Source organism: Dermacentor variabilis, unplaced genomic scaffold, assembly GCF_050947875.1.
Source record: "Dermacentor variabilis isolate Ectoservices unplaced genomic scaffold, ASM5094787v1 scaffold_16, whole genome shotgun sequence".
NCBI classification, from domain to species: domain Eukaryota; kingdom Metazoa; phylum Arthropoda; class Arachnida; order Ixodida; family Ixodidae; genus Dermacentor; species Dermacentor variabilis.
In genome coordinates, this window is record NW_027460324.1 from 8,599,426 (window position 1) to 8,622,268 (window position 22,843).

At 47.8% G+C, this 22,843-nt stretch overlaps 1 protein-coding gene across 1 annotated transcript in view; it reads right to left on the reverse strand.

Moving 5' to 3' along the window:
• Positions 1-22,843, reverse strand: part of LOC142568104 (inactive serine/threonine-protein kinase TEX14-like) — a 254,356-nt gene that overhangs the window by 97,342 nt on the left and 134,171 nt on the right. Inside the window, exon 3 of the mRNA XM_075678187.1 lies at positions 1,969-2,093. Coding sequence (XP_075534302.1) covers positions 1,969-2,093 — 125 coding nt within the window. The remainder of the gene's footprint in view (positions 1-1,968; positions 2,094-22,843) is intronic.

Here is a 22,843-nt window from a genome sequence, read left to right on the forward strand (position 1 = left end):
TCATTGAAGGAAAACATTTCTCAATAAAACCTATTAAAACAGGTGTCCCTCAGGGAAGCATCCTGGGGCCATTTCTGTTCATACTTTATATTAATGAGGTTGTCCACAGTGATGACACAGCCCATTATATAATCTATGCTGACGATACGAGTTTATTGTTCTCAGGCAAGTCATGTGCCGATTTGGGCAGTTGAGTGAATAGCGCACTGTCTGAAATAATTGCATGGGCTCAAGTGAACTCCCTAAAACTAAACATTAATAAAACGAAGGCTGTTCTATTTCACCCTCGCCACACATATGTCCAGTTACCCACCATTTCGTTAAATAACTCTAAAATGGAAGTGGTAAAAAGCTTCAAATCACTGGGCGTGTATGTTTCACAAAACATGACATGGGATGATCACGTGAACTACATTTTAATAAACTATCTAGGACAACCGGCATTATGCGCCGTCCCTGTTACTATTTTCCTACCTCTGTTAACATACTCATATACAACTCTTTATTTTCTTCTCTATTGAATTACGCGTTTCTTGTATGGTCAACAACAACAGCTTCAAACATTAGCAAACTTTCTGTTTTGCAAAAAAGTGCTCTACGACTAGCCTGTAAATTCCCATATCGCTACCACAGTGCAGAATTGTTTAAGAAGCACCACATTATTCAGGTTCCCTCAATGTATGATTACAAGCTATGCCGTTTATATGAACTCGGTTTGCTGAAAAATAATGCCATGACAAACCTAGCAAGGCTAGAGAAAAATTCCATTGTTTATAATGTGCGCCATCCTGAAGTGTGGTCCGTCGCCAAATGTAGGACCAATTACGGAAATCAAATGTTAAAATTTCAATTGCCTACACTTCTAAACCACATAATAAAAGAAAAGAAGATTTACATATCTAGTACATCACCAAAACGACTGCGTTTAATGTTTGCATAAAGATGTGACACGATGATTTTCTATTTGACTACTGTATAATCCCCTTTACAGTGACGTTTTATAACTCCTGTCAGTGTTTTCCTCTTAGCAGGTTGTACTCCATTAGCCGCACGCTTTTATGCTTGCCCGTGTGATAGGGGTCAGGGCTCCTCAAGCTGTTTTTACAGCTTTTACCTGTCCTCCTCGTAACATTTTCTTGTTGCGCAATAAACTCAATTCAATTCAACTGGCGCTGGCGTGGCAACTCGTGGGTCGGCGGAGGATGCGTCACTTGGCGCTGGGTTTTCAGTGTGCAACACGTGTGGCAAAGCGCCATTGCAACACCGATAAGGCGCCGCAGCGGTGCTTGGGCTGGATGCCGTCACGAGCTGAAACAGGCAGAAGCGGAAGATATTTGTCAGCCGCATTGTACCGTTGTTCCCATGGCCACTGAACTGCTGCGGACGGTGCCAGTAGTTTAAGTAGAGCGGGGGCGTTGATGTCGATGCAGTAGACCATCCAGGGAGAGTCAGAGGAACTGGCGCTGGCGTGGCAACTCGTGGGTCGGCGGAGGATGCGTCACTTGGCGCTGGGTTTTCAGTGTGCAACACGTGTGGCAAAGCGTCATTGCAGCACCGATAAGGCGCCGCAGCGGTGCTTGGGCTGGATGCCGTATCTTGCGTATTTATGTGTCCTAGTACTCCCACTCCCAGGGTTCTACTAGGACACATAAATACCCAAGAAAGCGGATGGGGAAACAGCGCCTTGGTAGCTCAATTGGTAGAGCATCGCACGCGAAATGCGAAGATAGTGGGTTCGGTTCCCACCTGCGGCAAGTTGTTTTTTCATCCACTTTCCTTTACATTATTTTTATCGTTTTTTTATTTCATTTATTAAGCACAAGCAATTTCCCCCATGTTGTCCTTGGTGTCAGTGTTCGGTGGCTTCTAATGATGTGACTAAATAAAATCTGGCCCCTCTGCTAACCCCCTTTCTCCTCGTTTATATATGTATATATATATATATGCGCATGGGAGGCGCCCTCTCACGTCTGCAGCATCGACTGCGGTCCACTCCAGGTGACGTTGCCGTCGTCCGAGTTGCACAGGCAGTTGCTCGCGATGAGCGGCACGAACGTGGCCACACCGGTCTCGCGGGCAGGGCTGCGGTACACCTGCGAACAGCGTGGTCGGTGGGAGAGAGAGAAACAGAGGCTGTTTATTTAAATGGATCACGGAGAGTTATGCCTTTGGCGCGTCCGGCATGCTACTCCACATTGTCACGATGAAAAGTAAAATGATGTGCACCATACACGTATAGCGCACGTCACAGGTACGCAAAAAGCATAAAATAAAATAGACCACCGAACACATGGCTAAGGCGTCTGATTTAGATCAGTGTCTCTAGGGAACTCGAAGGTGTTGGAGAGAGCCGGGTGGAAACAGGCGTCGCGGAGGCAGCGTTTCGCTGCCAAACATATGCCGTTGTTTGCCATCGATACCCTCGTATGCGCTCCACAAGAGGGCGAACCGAGAGAAAGAATTTTCGCGCGTCCCAGTCATACAAAGCCAATAGACAATGACTGCAAGGAAACGGAGATTAAATTACTTGCTTCTTTACTTGAAACGTACAAATCATTAAGTGGAAGAAAAAAAAGACTAATTGCCGCAGGTGAACACCGAACCAATAAGTTAGCATTACGCGTGCAGTGTTCTTTTGTCACTTATACATTTCAATTAAAAAGAAACATCAGTTTATTCCATATCCAGCTTTCCTGGACACGTACCAACTAGCGCCCCAAGCGGCCCCGACACGAAGCTAGCGCGTTTTCAATGGAACGAGCGGGTTTTTCGCGAATAACAAAAGCTGCAGGTCGATTATCAAAAAACGCAGGTGACAGACGTGTTCTGGAAGACAATCCACACGAGCCAAATGCAGTGATCACTCTATGGCAAGTAAGAATTTTGTTCCCACAGCGGTTAAAGATTTACCAATGGAAGCCTATGGAAACGACGAAAATTTGTACTCCATTTTCGAGGCAAGAACAGTGGCTGTGATTACACTACGGCTTCTATCGTAATACGCAGTGCAGCGTATGTAGTCCGGAGACTCAGCTTTCGATTGATGCCTAGCTCGACTCTCCACACATGGCGTAACACTGTTCCCAAAAGCGTTTTTTGTAACACTGTCGTGAAAATTCACGTGGTATCTATAAAAAGATGTTCGTACGACTGCGCGAACACTCGGAAGCCGTGGCCGAGCGGTAGAATTGCGCGCACCTTTAGTCATGCTTCGCGGTGCCCGCGGTTCGATTCTCGATTCGGACTTTTTTTTTTCCGCATAGGACCTAGTTTTGTAGTCTCTCACTAGATGGCAGAAACACAAAACCCAACATTTGCTTTCGGTTCTGGTTTTTCAGCGGCGCAGTTTTTTTTGTACAGCCGCATAGGACTTAGTTTTATAGTCTCCCACCAGATGGAAGAAACACAAAACTGATGATTTGCTTTCGGTTCTGGTTTTCCAGTCGTTCTCTTGAAATATTATGTTTTCTATTTTTCCTTCCTAAAACACAGCAATGTCGTGTTCATTTGTTAAGTCATCGCATTTATGAAGGTTTTATTCATTGGACATCATAACTAGAAGCTTGCGCAAAGCTTTGTGCTATGCAAAAAAAAAAGAAAACTTTCGTGCTTCGTAGCGTGGAACCTGGGAGAACAAAATGACCATTCTTATTGCGTCCTTCTGGAAGGTGCGTTTTCTTCGACTTTCCCCTGTCCTTAATGGCACATACTCCGAGCGAATGAGGTCCACCTGGGCCACAATGCCACCCGGTGGCCAGTGCCATTCCTATGCAACATTCGTGCGGAACAAAGTGTCTGCTAAGCTGAGTCGCTGCCCGAACGTTAATTATTTCTAAAGATTCATCCAATTAAGACATGCACCAAATATGAGAAGATGTGCAGCGTGTGGATTAATAGCTACTGGTAATGTGTTCCCTACAGCCAAGTGGTATGAATCCGTAGGTGTGGCCGTAAAAAAACAATTTGAATAAATGTCCCTTGCTGTGTCTGCCCCGGTCGCTCTACAGAGAAGCTAGCTTGGCTAGCCGTCACTATTTAGGATCAACATATGGCGTCGTTCGTTCGGTACAGTTGCTTTTAATGCGCAGCATTCTTTGGTGAGTGCCCCAGTGATCTGGTAGCAAAATCGTGCGAAATCGTGTCTGTAACGCCAAAAAACTTGACGCATTTCCCATATGAATACATAGGTCTTTATAAAAAGGGGTGGGGTGTCCAACTTGAAATTGGAAGTGGCGTCAGCATAAATTTGGCCGTGATACAGGGATTGGTCAAGTTGAATGTGGTAGTGATATGGGAGTGGCCCAACCTAAATTTGGAGTGAAATGGTAGTGAGCCAAGCTGAAATTGAGGCTGATATGGGGGTGGCTCAACCTAAATTTGAGGTGATATAGGGGTGGGTAAGCCTAAGTTTGGGGGAATATGGGGGGTGGGCCATCCTGAATTTGGAGAGGATACGGGGGTGGGAGAACCTAAATTTGGGAGGGATATGGGGGGTGGCCCACCCTAACCATGGGGCTGATATGGGGCTGGGCGAAGCTGAATCGGGGGTGATACGGGGGTGGGCTAACCTAAATGTGGGAGTGATTTGCGGTGGGCCATCCTAAATTTGAGGTGATAGAGGGGTGGGCTAGGCTAAGTTTGGGGCTGATATGGGGGTGGGCAGACCTGGATTTGGGGATGATATGGGGGTGGGCCAACCTAAATTTGGGGCTGACATGGGGACGGGCTAACCTAACCATGGGGGTGATGCGCGGCAGGGCCAAGCTGAATTGGAGGGTAAAATATGGGTGGACTAACCTTAGTTGGTGGGCGATTTGCGGTGGGCCACCCTAAATTTGAGGTGATCGAGGGGTGGGCCAGCGTTAGTTTGGGGCTAATATGGGGATGGGCGAACCTAGATTTTCGGGTGGTATTGGAGTGGGCCAATCTAAATTTGGTGGTGTTGTGGAGGCGGGCCAATCTGTATTTGGGGGTGATATGGGATTGGTCCTACCTAAATGTGGGAGCAATCTCGTGGTAGGCCAATCTGAATTTGGGGGTGATATGGGGGTGGGCGAACCTATATTTTGGGGTGCGTCGGCTCGAAATTTGGAGGACGATTTATGGAAATTCGTCTCTGGACCAACTTGAAAATTAGGGGTGGCCCAATTGAAATTTGGGGTTGAGCCAACTTGAAGTTTAAGGCTGGGCAAAAAGAAAATCGGGCGTGGCCGACTTTAAACTTGAGGGTCGGCTAATTTAAATTTGAGGGTTTGCCAACTTGAAATTTGGGGGTGGGCCTACTTAATGTTTGGGGTGGGCCAATTGAAATTTGGGGGCCTGTTTACGAATAGTTAGACAACACCAGTGGTGTTTCTGCATATTTTTCATCATCGCAAAGTACGTACAACAATAATTGTTACCTATATCCCTCAAGGTGAGCTACCACTCGAGCCTTCCCAGCCCACTGAGCTAATGATGTCACGGGAGTGCTCTCATCGTGACGACTGCGACGTTCAATGTGGAGATGCACAAAAACAAATCGCAGACCGAGCTGACCATTTTCACACCAATGACATCGCTAACACTACTCGCTCGTGCTGTAATAAAATCTGGTGTCCCCCAGGGGTCTATGCTCAGTCCACTGTTATATAATATTTATGTGAATGACCTTGCTGATATGGTACCTGTAGGATTGTATCAGTATGCAGATGATACTGTCATTATAGCTCAATCAACAAACTTTAGGCATGCTATTACTTCCTTACAAGCAATGGCTACTAAGGCTACGGACTGGTTTTGTGCTAACTTAATGAATATCAATACGTCAAAGACAAAACTTATTTGTTTTCACAATCCTCTGAAAAAAATATACATTGATTACCCGTTTGTACTACACAATTCAATGTGTTCTCCATGCCTGTGTAAACCTTTAGATTATGTGACTTCTGTAAGATACCTCAGTTTGCACTTTGACAGTGATCTTTCCTGGAACTCCCACTTAGATTATGTATGCAAACGACTTCGTGCGGTATCTTGTGTGCTTTACAGTTTGAGATATTATATGCCCCTCTCTGTTCGAAAAGTTGTGGTACATGCGTTGTGTTATAGTGTATTAAGGTACGGCATAACTGTTTATGGTCATTGTGCAATTCGTTGGCAAACTAGGGTCAACTCTATTCTCCGTTCTATACTAAAGAACATCAGCTATGATTTAAATCTTCATGAGAAAAGTGACGTTTCCAAAACCTTATTTATGCCAGACTTTAATCAACTACTGCTGGAAACTGTTGTGCTAAAACACTTCTGGGAAAGTAATTTCAGGGTGAAGTACGTTCCCTCACGTTGTTTGCGGCCTAAGAATCTTTACCTCGTACCCAGGCGTTGTACAAGATATGGCAGGGGAATACGAGACTACTATATTCCTGTATATTTGAACAAATTGTCTCAAACCGCCTTGCGCGCTCGAACACAATACAAGTTAAAAAAGGCACTCAGGCAAATTGACTAGTCGCCTCAGGGAATCATTAGTTTCTTTTTTTCGCTTTTTTATTTTTTTTCATGTACTACTTTAAATGTACAAAGTTCATGTCAATTGAATAATTGCTTGTTCCGCTGCCTGCCAGACACTGCCGCTCAAGCCCTGTGTGGCTTTGGCAGGCCTGTTATGTACGCTGCTTTTTTGTGACTTTCTGGAATAAAGTATTATTATTTCTATTATGCATACCTGCTTCTTGTTTCTATAGCACACGCATGCAGGACAAACGCGGATAAGTAATTGGATTAGATTGGGAAAACGTTTATTGAGCCTGCAGTAAAGCGCGAAGGCGCGCTTCGGACGTGGCCTACGTCGTCATCGTGGCGGTGTTAGGAATGGCCGTACGGGGTGGCAACGCGACGTGCCAGCTTTCAGCCCGCAGCACGTGTTCCAATCCCACCAGACGGGGCGCACTTCAGAGAACTGCGGACGACCAGCAGCCACGTGGCGCGCGGTCAACTCAGGAATGTGGTACTCGGCTGCGCCACCCGAGACAAAGCAGAGTTGTACGAAGTCCTCTGACGTCGGCTCCGGACCCTTTTCCCCTGTGCGTGTGTGCGTCACGTGTTTGTGAGCCCTCCGCCAGAAGGGCTGGTCCGTGGGGACATCGAACGGTGACGTCGAACGATGACGTCGAACTATGACGTCGAGCGGAGAGCTTATAAGCAGCGTTTACCGGCTGCTAGAGCGTGCTCGTCGTCGGGAGTTGAGTGCTCGTTGTCATGCTAGAAATGTACTAGTGTGCTGTGTGCTCGTAAGCTGTTTGCTGTATGATAGTCTTGCGGGCTCCATATGGGAGTCGCGCTAAACTGGCAATGTATCTTGCTTAAAATGTTAATATGTAAATAAATCCCGCTCACCTAGTCCTGTTGCCACAAGGTCCTCCCTACAGCTACGACTGCCAACTCTTGCAGCGGGTGCTCTGCGAGGATCCCCGCTCGCCGTTGCCGGCTCGCCAGGCTCCTGCCTAGCCATCGCCTCGATGACCTGCTGGATGGCCTGTAGTTTTTCTCGGTCTTCGCTCCACGTTGCTTCCTCAAGCTGCGGCGGTATATGTCCTGAGTTAGCTTGGCTTGGATGTTTGGAGCAATCCCATAGCATGTGCTCGAATGTGGCCTTCTCCCTGCAGCACGCTCTGCACTTGTCATGGGGGTGCGATTCTGGGTACATCCTATGCAATAGCGCCGGGCTTGGAAGTGTTCTTGTTTGTAGTTACCTGAACAGCACGGCCTGCGACCTGCCGAGCCCTTTGCAGGGCGGCGGGAGAAGTCTACAGGCCAGCCGAAAGCCTTGGTCAGTTCGTTATAGGTGGTCATCCGGTCTTTGGCACTGAAACACAGCGGGCAGCCATTGCCTTGGGCGCGGTCCATTATTCCTCGCGATCGGGCGTGTGCCGTTTCGTTGCGATTGGCATGCTTCTCCGACGCTTTTCCTGCGTGCTCCGGGAACCACTTGATTCGAGTCCTCTTGTCGCGGTATGCCTGTCGGAGCAGCACGCGTGCCGACGTTGGGGCAATTCTTCCTTCGGCGTAGTTCCTCACCGCCTGTCTGGAGTCGTTGAGGATCATGTGGCATTCTCGGGCTACGATGGCCAGGGCGATGGCTATTTCTTCTGCTTCCTCCACTTGCTTGCTCGATGTGCTGGCAGTCGCCCGCACGGAGTCGACCACCGCGATCGCGAAGCAGTTGCGGCCGGCCTGTTCGGCTCCATCCACGTATCTGGCACCGGTGCCTTCCGCGTGCAGGTCCGTCAGTGCCTTGGCTATAGCGCGTCTTCTGCCTTCGTTGAATTCCGTGTGCATGTTCTTCGGCAAGGGGTCAACCTGCACGTTTCATCGTACGTGGTCAGGGACGGGGCATTTTGGTCCCTGCTGTTCGTGATAACCGATGCCTAGACTGCACAGGATCTTTCTTCCGGCCTTTGTTGATGACAATCTTTCCAACTGAGCGGCTCTTTGCGCTTCGATGATCTAGTCGAGCGTGTTGTGTATGCCCAGCTGGAGGAGACGTTTCGTGTTGGTAGTTTCAGGTAGACCGAGGGGTGTCTTGTAAGCCCTCCGGATTAGGATGTCTAGCTTATTCTTTGCGCTTTTCACCCACTTGTGGAAGGCTGCCACGTACACTGGCAGAGTACGAAGGAGTGTATAAGCCTGATGAAGTTTTCCTCCTTCATGACTCCCTTCTTGGTGGTAACGCGCTTGAGCAGTCTGCTGGCATTGGACGCCTTACCCATGATGCGGGTGATGGTGTCTCCGTTCCTGCCGAGCGCTTCGATCGTCATGCCCAGGACTCGGATCTTGCTGACCGTCGGTATTGTGTTACCATCCCTGGTGCGGATCTTGATCTTTTCGTGTTTCCTTTGCTTCTTGATTCTGTGCGTTTTGATCGGTTGGTAAAGCAGGAGCTCCAACTTACTTGGGGAGCAACGCAGTCCCGTACCTTCCAAGCTTTCTTCGATCGTGTCGACTGCCGTCTGTGGTGTGGATTTTGTGCGGGCATCACTGCCCCCGTCCACCCACAGCGTAATGTCGTCCGCGTATATCGTGTGCTTCAGTCCTTCAAGCTGGCATAGTCTTTTGGCAACTTGAATCATAACAAGATTAAATAGCATGGGTGAGATGACGGAGCCTTGGGAAGTGCCCTGGCTCCCTAATGTCTTCTCGTCCGTCTTCAGGTCGCCGGGTCTGAGCTCCGCCATCTGCCGGTGAGGAAGCCTTTCAATATTCGTACGACCTCTCGCCTAGGTTTAGATGCGATACCTGCGCGAGGATGGCAGAGTGCGTAAGTTTGTCGAAGGCGCTTTCTAGGTGGAGCCCGAGGACGGCTTTGGTGTCCCTGGTTTCGCCGTCGATGACCTGATGTTTGATAAGTAAAAAATATCAGTGCCCTCCCACTCTGTAAAGAAAGATGACCAGCAAAGCTGTGTATCTGGGCCCCTTGATGGCGAACTGCACCTCCGCCGTATGTCGGCACCGCGTTGCACTGTCTTCGGGATCAGCCCACGTATGGGGAGAGCTGAACGCTTGCTGCACCTCTGCTGCGGGTCAGGCCGGTATTACGCTATCTTCGGGATATTGCTCTATACGCGGACGCGATAGTGGGGAAAGTAGCCCTTAAGAGGAACCTTTAGCTCTGGTGGTCCTATATAAATACATGTAAAAGGAGAATTCGTTTTTCTACACAACCACTGCATCAAATTTTACAAGGTTTGCTGCACTTAAAAGAAATACTTAAAATCTAGTGACTGTTGGTTTAGAAGTTATTTAGGTCATCATTTGTTTATTCAAAGTTGGCAAAAATCACAAATTTTCAGAAAACGAAACCACTTTTACAACTCTGTCTTTCGGCAATCAAAACTGATATCACAATTCTGTACATTGCATCTAACAGCACATCTAAAGCGGACAAAATTGATATATTACGCACGAATCTAAAACAATTTAGTAATGTGGAAATACAGCTTTTCCGCAACCCTTGTTCACAACGTAACGACTTCACGTAAGATATAAATCGACATATTGGATTTGTCCGCTTTGAATTGTCTAAAGGATTCTGTTTACATAACCGCGATATCAGTTCTTGATGCGGAGTTATTAATTTGTAAACTTCGTGCTTCTGTATTTTCGCACTTTCAAATTTTTGAAAATCTTTTACCAGAATTCAAGCCCTAAATAGAAATGCCGCTTCTAATAGTCACTAGAATTTGCCTTTCTCTCCCGAACCCAGCAAAATTTATTAAAATCGGCCCAGGGGTTATCTCAGAAAATCGTTTCGGCGTTTTACATTTATGTGAATAGGCCACGTCGGAGTTGGGCCCGAGTTAAAGCATACTCTTAACGACTTCGCTGTAAAAAAAGTAATAAAAGAAAAAATATCGCCTCAGCCGTCAATATCGCCGCCTCAGATTTTGTCACGATGGCACCGCCACCATCGGCACGGCTCCCTGAGCAGCTACCAAGCTGTTCACTTTCGTTATCTTCCTTCCCTCCGCGGCAGTGCGCTGTCTTGATGCCGACGACACGCTAAATCTGCACCATCATTCCGTCATGCATCGCTTCTGCGACCAAGCAAGCTTTCGGCGGCACACGTTCACTGCCGTATTGACACCAAAACTTTAAAATGCTTGCCTTCGAGAAAGCAGCGTGAATAAAAATGGAACGCGACTATGTGACCATGGGGAACATGTTCACGGGGCCATACTATTGATGACAGCATCACAAAAGGCTAGATGTGGTCAGATTGACTTTACAGGTTTGGAAGGAATGACTGACGGGCTAGTTGCTTCATTATCACATAAAGAACAGCGCTTAATGTTAGCGCAGTTTGAGTGTGGTTCCCCCTGTGTGCGTCCCGTCGTGAAGTGCTGTTCTTTCTTTGACTTTACAGATGTTCTTTTTCTGCGTCAGTTAAGTATTCCAAGAGTGTTTACTTGGAAAATTTTTGTTCGCATTGCTCTTACAGAAGCACATTTAGTCGAAATTTGTTCGCTTGGCTGCTTAATCTCGAGGGCGGGCTCGAAACCGCTCATTTTCTTTAGCCACGTAAGAACCATTACTGAAAATTTAATAAACGTAGCTTGTTAATTACGCAAACAACTTCTCAACTTACTCCGCATCTAGAGGTTAGCAATCTGAACACTTGAATGATAAAATGATGTTAACATTGTTTGCATCGTTCGAATAGTTTTGTTTCGTGCAGTTAAAAGCAGCCGGCATATTGATGGTGCTGTAGACTTCTTATAAAGTAAGTGTGAAAGGTTGGACAGGTTATCTTGGCACAAATCAACTTCATGAGCTTAAGCACATGACCCAAACTTGCACGCCTGTCTTTACAACCGATTCTCATACATTATACAAGAAGCACCTCAGCGCTACGGTACATCCCACAAGGTGTGCGAGAACATTGTGCGCGCTCCCGATTAGGTTTCTGAGCGTTGGTGGCATCAGACTCGGATTTCTGGCATCATGAGGAATAAAAACAGCTTCCTGGAGGAAAGCATTGGGTACATTTTCGGCACTTTGTAACATATGGATCAGCACGGATATGTACGTTAGAACGAAAAGTACTGAAATATTAAGGTGAGGGTTTCGCTGCATGTATTTTGGCTGTCTAATGTTAAGATCTAAAGAAAAAATGCTTTGATTTTGTGAAAATAATGCTGACATGAAATATGAGCTCCGACACAGTACCCGTGGTGGAACTGGCCCCTGGAATACAGGGCTACATTAAACCACGATATGCTGGTTTGATAAATACCAGTAATTGTAAAGTGGTTCGCTCTTGAATTTCCTGTATGTCAATCGGCGCCGCTGTGCAGTGTTGGGGGCCCTTTTTATACCACCGGCACTATGTTTCAGCTAATATTGAAAGCAACCGTATTCTTTCTTTTAAGGGGGGGGGGGGGGGGGGGGGGGCTTTTTTTAGCGTCTAACCACAGTTCCAAAGTTATCAGCTCAAGATACGCCTGCATGTGTTTCTAATATCCAGTATGTTGGCACGGATTCAATAGCGAAAGAGCGCTATCTTATCAGATTGCGCGCGTGAAGCGAATACTGGCGTACATTCTCCATCACATTTCCCGACCCGAGATTGCGCTGCGATGTACGAGCATTCCAATCTGACGAACCGACACCTTGATCCGTAGATCGGAATCAGAGGAAGAACTTTGCGTGCAGCCATCGGTATCTTTGAGTGTTATTTTCTTTTCCAGCGCAAGCTAATCTTATAATGAGTAACATTCGTGACTGACTCTTTTGGAAGTGTTTCGTTCTTGACATTACTACAACGTGAGAGTATAGAGGTGCTCCATCGTTATTGAGAGAATACTGGGAAATGGACTAGGCCTTTTCTTGCGTATGCGTTTACACATTTACCGCATCAATTTATTTTCCATAACTTACGTTTTAATTAAGGGGGCTGTAAAGCACAGCAACCTTTTACTAACAGGATGTTTTAATAACACATAAAATTTACATGCTTATTAGTCGGCTTTCACTTCATGGTAAGGAATTTCAATAAAGATCTACTCACGATAATTAAAAGCCTATCCGTTAGACAACGTTTCATCTGAGTTCCCCTTTGCAAGGTGATACAGACTTGCAGATTGTTCGTATTGGGCACCCTCGACATATGTCCAACCGCCAAACAAAGGGTTATTCCGAATGTTTCATTTCAGGAAGGCGTGTTACCCTCCTGTCTTTCATTCCCGTTCGCAAACACGCATAAGACGAAAGTGCTGCGTGAAGAGCGTCGTTAGTCCAAGCCAACTAGCTACCTTAACTAATCTCGCCTGTATCGCTGTCATTTAGGCTTAGATAAGAAATATTCTTATTTTAGACTGACGCATCACGAATCCAAAAAGAGCTGCGCGCGACCAGCCCAGCTAGGTTTCTTTCATTTCGTACATCGTCGTAGCGGCTAACAGTAGCTCACGAAGCAGAGCACTGAGTGTGGATATGGCAGAGAAGGTGTTCGATATAATGTCTTGTCACCCACCGAAAATTGCCCGCCGTGCTACTGGCAATTCCTAGAAAATTGTATATGTGACGCCCAGCCATTTGGAACACAGCAACTTTATTTTGCGATGGGAGAGTCCAGGTGAGAGACAGTGTGGTTATGGAGATAAAGACACGCTATTTTCTTCAGTAACTTAGGCATGCATGGATGAATGCCTTTATTTATTGAGAGAAAGGAGGAGCAAGCCTCAGTGGAAGCACGTCTCAGCAGACTGGGAAAGAAGCGGGGGACAAAGAGGAAAAGCTGGGGCCTGGGTGGCAGGCGAAGTCGCAGCTTAGAGGCGAGAGAATATAAGAAAGAGTTGGCGAAACCAGTTGAATTCCAGTGTAGATGTTTGATGTGCCCAGTAAATGATTGGAGTCACCGCACAGAATCCGTCCTTTGCGGCAGTATAAGCTCCCACCGTTCTTGGTAACAAACCTTTACTGAAAACCGATCTTCGCAATTATTCATCAGCCATGCCTAGCCACCTATTCCTTAGTGGCAGGGTCTGTGGATTACATCTACGCTGTCCCGACAAGTTACGACCATAACGTGGCGCTTGCGGTTACGGCTGCCATACTCGTGACTCTTACTATACTACTACTATACTGCGCGAATACTATAAACATGGGTTTACTGCACAAGATAGGGAACAGACGTTTTAGAACCACGTTTTTCGCCTTACATAGGCCCAACTCAAGCACCATTGTAGCATGTTACGGTGCGAGTCCCTTCAAGACAGAGACGCGAACGCAAACATAAGAACGTGTTAGAAGACAGGGTCTTGGGCCTCGTTCCAAACATATCCAAGCCAACAATATGTTAACGATCATGCTGTCGTTTCTATGGAAAGAGGTTGTGTATTTAAACTTCTGGAGTGACAGTCCAATCCGCCACCTACGGGAGCGCGTGAAGCCGCCGGGGGCCACATTGTTAGAGGAAAAGGAGTGCGGCCACAGTACGTGGCTGCGGTGTACGCGCGACGCAACCTGTGCTTGCGGTTCTGCGATGAAAAAATAAAATTAAACCACTTTAGGAAGTATATCTGTCCGCCATGTTGTGTTGCAGTTGTCAAAAATACAATGTCATGGGGGTGGGTGCCTTGTGTTCTGTGTACAATATTGTTACGAGGAGTTGCGAAGAAATGGTTTTATTTACAGGAGAATTGGACGATGATGGTAGCGTGATCGTAGCGCAGCCCGGCCTCTCTAACTCCTCGTTTTCTTCGTCCTCTCTTTCTTCTCTTCTTGTCCGTGCCTTTCGTATCTGTTACATTTCCCCGCAAGCAGACGAAGCCCGTGAGGCGAGTCAGGATGTACAAGCAGGGTAGAAAGGCTTCAGGCGAGCAATATGAGTAAGCTGAGTTCTGCTTGATCGCCAACCATTGCACGGGAGGCGGGCTATGACGTAAATGAGTTCGCTCAGGTGGTCCACAACTACGAATGGGCTTGAATATTGTGACAAGAACTTTTGGCGCAATCCACGCTTGCGTTGCGGTGTCCAAAGGAGGAATAAGTCACCTTTTTGCAGCGATGCTTGTACGTGACGGTCGTTGTATCGCTCTCTCGAATGACTTTGCGAAGCCAGAGTACGAAGACGAGCTATTCGACGCGCTTCTTCGGCGAGACACAGTCTTCGATACAGAATCATCACTGTGCAGAACGAAGGGTAAGAAAGTGTCCAGAGGGCTTCGCGGTAACCTTGCATACAGGAGATAAAATGGGCTATAGTTCGTGGTTTCGTGCTTCGCAGTGTTGTATGCATAAGTGATGAAGGGCAGCACGTCGTCCCAGTTCTTATGATTGGAGAGACGTACATAGCAAGTATGTTAGTCAGCGTTCTGTTTGTCCTTTCAACGAGGCCATTGGTCTGTGGATGATACGGCGTGGAATGACGGAACTGTGAAGTGCACAAACGAAGTAACTCTTCAATGGCATCAGCCGTGAACTGGCGACCACGGTCGCTGATGATGACACGTGGTGGGCCATGACGAAGGGCCACGGAACGGAGCAGGAAGGCTGCCACGCAAGCAACGGTGGAAGACGGTATGGCTGCAGTTTCTGCATACCCTGTAAGATGGTCTACGCAGACAATTATCCAGCGGTTCCTGTTGTTAGATGACGGGAATGGACCCAAAAGGTCAATGCCTACTTGCTCGAACGGCGTACTGGGCGGTGTCAATGGCCGAAGGGGACCCGGGGCTGCGGTGGTCGGTCGCTTGTGACGTTGGCACGTTTCACAACTAGCGACATAGCGCTTGGTTGTTTCGTACCTCTTGGGCCAGTAAAAGCGCTCCTGCGTGCGGTGCAGCGTTCGTACGAAGCCGAAACGGCCGGATATCACATCGTCATGCATGGCGCTTAGAACGTCGGAGCGGAGACTCTCGGGGACAACCAGCAGAAAACGCGCTCCATGCCCGGAGTAATTAGTTTTGTACAACAATTTATCACGGACAGTAAAGCGACCGCTGCCTTTACAAGTACGGGCGGCGACAAAAAGCGGATCAAGGGTAACATCATCCCGTCGTTCTCGTTCAAAGTCTGCCGCGTCAGGGAACGTAGGAGTAACAGCAGCGAGACAGTCGTCAAAATTCTCAGCACCGCAGTCGGTAGTCGCAAGAGGAATCCGAGAGAGGCAGTCTGCGTCAGCGTGACGACGGCCACTCTTGTACGATACCACAAAGTCGTATTCCTGGAGGCGCAGCGCCTAACGTGCGAGGCGACCAGAGGGATCACGCAAACCGACCAGCCAGCATAAAGAATGATGGTCGTTGATAATCTTGAATGGCCTACCGTAAAGATAACATCGAAACTTTGTACGGCGAAAACGGCTGCCAGGCATTCCTGTTCCGTAACCGTATAATTGCGTTCAGATTTGCTCAGACAACGGCTGGCATATGCGACAACATGTTCTGCGCCACTGTGACGTTGTACAAGCACCGCTCCTATCCCGATTCCACTCGCATCAGTGTGAACTTCAGTCGGGCAAGATGGATCGAAGTGACGCAAGAGGAGTGCTGCCGTTAGTATAAACTTCAGTTGAGAGAATGATGCGTCACACTCTGGTGTCCAATGGAAGGATGCATTTTGTCGCAAAATACTTGTCAACGGGTAAACGATGTCGGCAAACCGGGGAAGAAAACGACGAAAATACGAACATAGGCCAATGAATGAGCGGAGTTCTCGTGCTGACTGCGGTGGCTTGAAGGAGCTCACTGCTTCAATCTTACGAGGATCGGGTCTGACGCCATCCTTGTAGATTAAGTGTCCCAGGACCAGTGTTTGACGTTCACCGAACCGACACTTTTTTGAGTTCAGAACTAGTCCAGCTTTCTCAATGCAGTCGAGAACGAGGCTGAGGCGTTCGTTATGTTCTTCAAACGTGCGGCCAAAGATTACATCATCGAGGTAACACATGCATCTCCCACTTTAGACCGCGTAGTACTGTGTCCATGAATCTATCAAAGGTGGCAGGAGCATTGCAAAGGATAAAAGGCATAACATTAAATTCGAATAGGCTATCTGGAGTCACGAAAGTGATCTTTTTCTTGTCGGCAGGGTCCATAGGTATTTGCCAGTACCCCGATCGCAAATCAAGTGTTGAGAAGTAAGAATTAAGCAGCGTGTAAGCAATCAATGACGTCATCGATTCGCGGTAGTGGATAGACATCCTTCTTCGTCACTGCGTTTAGATGTCTGTAATCCACGCAGAATCTCCAGGAACCATCTTTTTTTCGGACCAGGATTACTGGGGCTGCCCATGGACTAGATGACTCTTGAACGACACCTTTGTTCATCATCTCCTTGACTTGCTCGGCAATAACTTTGCGCTCGGACGATGACACTCGGAAGGGTTTCTGGGGGATGGGGTGTGCTGAGCTGGTATCTATTCTGTGACGAGCGCGGGACGACGGTAAATGAAGGGGTGCATCTCCATGCGTGAAGTCGAATGCGGCCTCATGCCTGGCAAGGACTTGTACCAGTGCTTGCCGTTCCGATGTACCGAGAGCCTTGCTGATCATGCCAAGCATTAGCTCTTCAGAATGGCGATTATCGCAAGGAAAGCAAGCTGTAGAGACGTCCGTAGTTAGTGCCGCTATTGAACTACATGCGGCTTCATAGAAAAGAGCGATTTTCATATCGCGAGGAAGGACAACCGGCGTGGCGGAACAGTTCAGCGCCCACAATGTGGCGACTCCTTTCGTCATTTACACGACAGAGCAGGGCACAAGTATATTTTTTTAGCACAGTTTATTCGGAGAGGCCTAACTACAAGGTCAACACAGTCAGCATCAACAGCAGTTGTAGAAACACGAACGGGCGTCAGGCACCACGATGGTACAATCACTTCATCAAGAACACTGAGTGTGTCTGTGTCCCCGTCTTCACCACCCAAGCTTTGTTCGGAATGTGCTGATATAAATAACTTGTTCAATGAGATTTCACCACAACCACAGTCCACGGAAGCGCCGCACTGTTAAAGAAAATCGATACCAAGAATAAAGTCGTGCGAACAACGAGAAAGAACAAGGAATTCCGACACAAACACTTTCCCAGCCAACAAAACACTCGCAGCACAAACACCAAGGGGATGAAGCCACTCGCCGCCTACTCCACGAAAGGTAATACCGTTGTTCCAAGAAAACATAACTTTGTGGCCTAGCCGGTTTTTGAAAGCGAGGCTCATCACAGACACAGTCGCCCCAGTATCAACTAACGCCATGGTCGGTATTCCGTCAATCGAGACATTCACTGTGTTTTTGAACATCACAACAGGCAGAGGTATTTCTTGCAAAGACCGTCCGGCGACCACACATCCACTGGCCGCGGATGCTAGTTTCTCGGGGGCGGTGAGGAAGAACGGCGCTGAGGGGACGGAGAGCGACGGGGACGGCTATTTGGTGGCGTCAAACTCCGCTCAGATGCTGGCGAATCGCCGCGTCTGGTCTCGTGTGAGAAGTGATCCCTCGGAAGCAAATCGGTCGTCCGCAGGTCATATGAGGTACGGGTTCTGGGTGGCGAGAACATCGATGGCGTCCTACGTGATTGACGGGCTTGGCCACAATACCGAACTATATGGCCTGTGGAACCGCAGTTGTAGCACACGGGAGGGTCGCGGTTCACAGCGTCTTCCTCGAAACGAACGGTAGACGGCTGCGGGCGGCGAGAAAGTTCGTGGTCATGTGGATAACGTGTCTCTGCTGCTTGATGAAATCCGTTATATCTTTTCTAAGTCGCGTCGTTGTAGTAGGGTTAGTGCTGTTCTTGTCGTGGCCTGACAGAAGTCGCAGGGCCTCGGGGGTAAAAACGCGGCTGCTCTCGTTGTGGCCGAGCGTCGTAAGTAGGGCCTCTGTCGTAGAGACGTGACTGCTGTCGGGGCGCGAGTTCATAATCCTCAGTGCCCCTTGCCGCAGGATACGGGGAGAAGGATGCCACGTTTGGCTCGAAATCTGGTGGTAGGCTGAAGCTATGAGTGCCTGGATGTGTCACTTGCGCGTGCAGGCTGAGTTCTTCCCGAACTATTTGTCGGATCGTTGATTCAAGATCAAGGGGCTGGTTGCTGTCCACGCTTGCAACTGTCGTTACATTGGCTAGCCTGCCAAACTTCGGCGTTATGCGCCTCGTCTTTAGTTGCTCGAAAGTACGACAGTGCCGAATGATGTCAGCGACGGAAGCCAGGCTGTCTTTTGCAATGAGGAAATTGTAAACATCCTCGGCAATTCCTTTTAGGATGCGCCCGACTTTGTCTTCCTCGGACATTCCAGAGTCCACCATCCTACACAGCTTTATTACTGCCTCAATGTAGGTCGTGCAGGTTTCGCCTGGTACTTGCGCACGTTGCAGTAGCGTCTGTTCTGCCCTTTTCTTTTTCGTCGCGGAGTCGCCGAATCGCTCTTTGATTTCCGAAACAAACCTTCCCCATGTTGTGAATGTTTCCTCGTGGTTGTCGAACCACACCAACGCAGTATCCGTTAGAAAGAACACGACGTTCGAAAGCTGAGAAGCGCTGTTCCACCTGTTGCCGGCACTCACCCAGTGATAATGGATGAGCCATTCCTCGACGTCTTCGTCCGATCTTCCGGCGAAGGGACGCGCATCTCTCAGTTGCAGAACAGAACTTGTCGGGGCAGCATTTGGAATGGGCCGTTGTTCTTCTGCGTCGTGGGACATGTTCAACTCCGGTGGATTCGGTGGGAGTCCAGCAAGGCGATGGCTCTGTCGAAGAACTTGTGATTCAGCCTCCGTCTTCGGGTTTCGATTACGCAGCACCTATCACCACAACTGTTACGAGAAGTTGCGAAGAAATGGTTTTATTTACAGGAGAATTGGACGATGATGGTAGCGTGATCGTAGCGCAGCCCGGCCTCTCTAACTCCTCGTTTTCTTCGTCCTCTTTTTCTTCTCTTCTTGTCCGTGCCTTTCGTATCTGTTACAATATATTGCGAGAACTGAAAAACAGTCGCTTCCTGTTTTCTTCATTCAGTAACCTGCCCGGTGCATCGGCACTGTGATGCCCTTTCGTCGATACGTGGTGCCGGCCCGTACTGACACAACGACATGACCTCGAAATGTAGTATCCTTATGCCATTTCTTAAAAAGATAACTATTTGTGTAAATCAGCGTTTTTCGTTGAAACCAAGAAAACAAGAAAAAAATATTCAACGGTAGGTATGATTTTTGTCCGGCATTTGAGTTCCAGCTGAAAAGAGTCGGTGAAAGCAAATTTACAATAAAGCTAAGGCGACCCACAATCTGCACACAACCGCAAGCCTACATGCGCTCCAATGAGAATCACCTGCCAAAGTTAAGGTCATATGTCAGCTGGCCGCTCAAGCAATCTTTACTTTTTTTTCATTTCTGCATCCATTCCGCCTGCGTCTGCGGCAAAAACGTGAAGTGGGATGGTGGTGGTGGTGATGGTGGTGGTGAATTGTAGCAGCAGGCGGGTTTAGCCTGGCGAACAAGTCCGGCAATTGCTCCTGGCAGATAGATAAACAGAAATTGGAGGAGGCAGGTGGTAGCGTAATGGTTAGCGTGCCCATTTCCCAAATGCAAGATGGAGCATTTGAGAGATGGGCTCGAATCTCGGTGGTTTGTTTGTGAAGACAGCTTTCTGTGCTCTCTGGTGACTGCGAAGCTCAGAATGAGGCGGCATCCTGACGACAACGGTCGCTGTCAACGTAACAGAATAAGCGGGCGTGCAAGGTCACGCCTAAAGCCGAAAGCACATTCAGAGGAAATACACTATACTCTTGCTGACAAAAAAAAAAAACGTGATGAGTAACGAGTGGTGTTGTTGAGCGAGGCTGTAGACGGATAATGTCACCATAGACAGGACAACGCTCCAATCCGGGTGCTCAGCGGAAATATACGTCCACAGTGTGTCAACTAGCGTGTAATTGATACTTCATTAAGGTCGTTGCGTGTTTGTGTTGTGTCTTGCAGGAGCGAGTAGCGTAAGAGATGACACTGGAGAGAAGGCGGTGAGCGAAGTCCGTGAAAAGTAATTTAGGATAGCCATAATGAACGTCGGCGCCATGTTGAATAAAGCCTGCGACTTCAGTTGCTCAGCCGCCAGAAAGGCTTGTGTCGTAGCATACCGCTGGGCGTATTTGGTAACCACAGCCATAAACACACATTTTGCGGAAGTAAACAGAGGAAAGGGACGTAGTGAGTTGGCCGCTCTTTTCGAGCTCTGGCTTAGTTTGAAAAATGAATGTGGCGAAGTATGACGCACAAAATAGTTTATGTCCACCCAAACCAATCAGCGTGGTCATACTTGCGCGACACGCCATGGTGGCCTGCCACCAATACATCATGAACTTGCAGCGATGAGAGTTTTCATTGCGTACTTGAGAATAAAAACGAGTACATCGGATACGTCCGAGGGACCTTTCTAGGGTACAAGAGCGCAACGCCCCCCCCCCCCCCCCCAAAAAAAAAATCACGAATATAAGCTTACGAATATGGGCGTCGTAAGATCGAGCACTACGGCGCTTGTTGATCTTGTTTAGGATCACGTCAGCATTTCATTCAGCGTTTATTTCTGAGAAAAAGAGTTGAAGGCGCCCGTTTATTTGCATCACAATGGCAGGCGTAATCCGGCAAACATTGACAGCATTTCATTAGAGAGTGCCTGTCTACTATGTGGAAATTATGCATGACAATGACAACAAACGCAGAAAGCTTTGCTTACATCGATTCGCACATACATAGGATTCGCATAATTTTTTCGCTCATTGCATGCAGTGCATTCTACGGTGTCATTCTTCGACAGATGGTACCGATTTTCGCGCAATGAGGATAGGAACAAATTGTCTCACCTTCCGGCTGTCACCTTCCTCCTACTGCCAACATTCCTTCCCCTCCGTAGTTGCTTAGCTTTTATTGGGTTCGGCTGCTAATCACGAAGTCTTGAGATCGAATCCCAACCACGGCAGCGGTATTTCAATGGGTGTGAAATGCGAAAACCCGCGTACTTAGGGTTAGGCACATGTTAAAAAATCCCAAGTGGTCTAAATTATTCTCGAATCCTCCACTACGGCGTGCCTCCTAATGAAATCGTGGTTTTGGCAAGTAAAACCTCATAATGTGTTATGTAAAATCGTTAAGGATGTCCTGGGCAGTCGCACAACTCTTGAATACAATTAAGCGTCAGGAGTTGTGCGCGAGGTCTTTGAGTATGTGGATAGCCTTTATGGCGTTCGATAGCTGCTAGTCTACATTGCGGCTAATAAAGGCGGAACGGCAACATGGTAGAGAATGTGAAGAACACACAAATCCCGCATATATTACTGCACAATAATTTTAAATATCGTTCTTGCTTCACGCACGTGGACAACCGCCATAGGAGACTACTTTGGAAACTAACTGCAAGTACTGTATATGTCGTACCCAATGGTGTACCTGGCCTGGTGGCCAGTAAATGGAGACGTAATATTGCGAACAGCTTCGGCTATAGCATGCTAACGGACGACGACACAAACTGAAGTGACTAGTGCAAGAGTGGACAGGGAACACTAAAGACGCTACAAGGACAAGCGCCCAGTTGGATGTTTGCGCTTATCCTTGTCGCCTCTAGTGTCCCGTGTCCACTCTTGCGCTAGTCACTTTAACATGGAATACCAACTAGACCGGTCTCACATCCTGCGACGACACAGAGACAGTTTGCTCAACTCTTGTATCGTCACTTTTGTGTTAAGGTGAAAAACCAACTTATCCATGTATATGTCTTTTACTTAAGCACATCTAGATTTGCAGCTGCGGCGGTGGCCCATGAGTGCGCATTGCAATGTCGCTATTGAAATAATTGTGTGCACCTTAACGAATTCGATAGTGGAAAATCAAAATCCGTCCACGGCGGCGTCTCTAGTAGACGCTGTGCGATGTTCGGACGTTAACAATGTGTGCCGACTGAAGAAAGGCTGCCCCGAAGTACTTCTGACGATTAGGCTAGCTTCTTTACTCCGTAGAATGAAAAAAAAATGAAAAAGGAAAGGAAAAGAAAAAAGAAAAAAAAAGAACCGCATCAAAAGCCCAGAATCAACCATCGCTCGTCGCGACTAAACGCTCTTAGGATGACGAGTAATTTCTAGGCGACGAGCGAATATGCTTGATCAAGAACACTGATAACACCGGCGGGACAAGCATTGTGGCGAAGTTCAATGCACAGGGATAGCTTTTATTTTTTTTTATTTTGTTTGGTTGACGTCATCACGTGTCACCGCGGGAAGTTTGAAAAGTTTAAGGTTAGTACGCCACGTGGTGGCACTCACGCGAACTAAATCCTCATGTCCAGAAAAGCTGGATACGATTGCCTTCCTTGGTT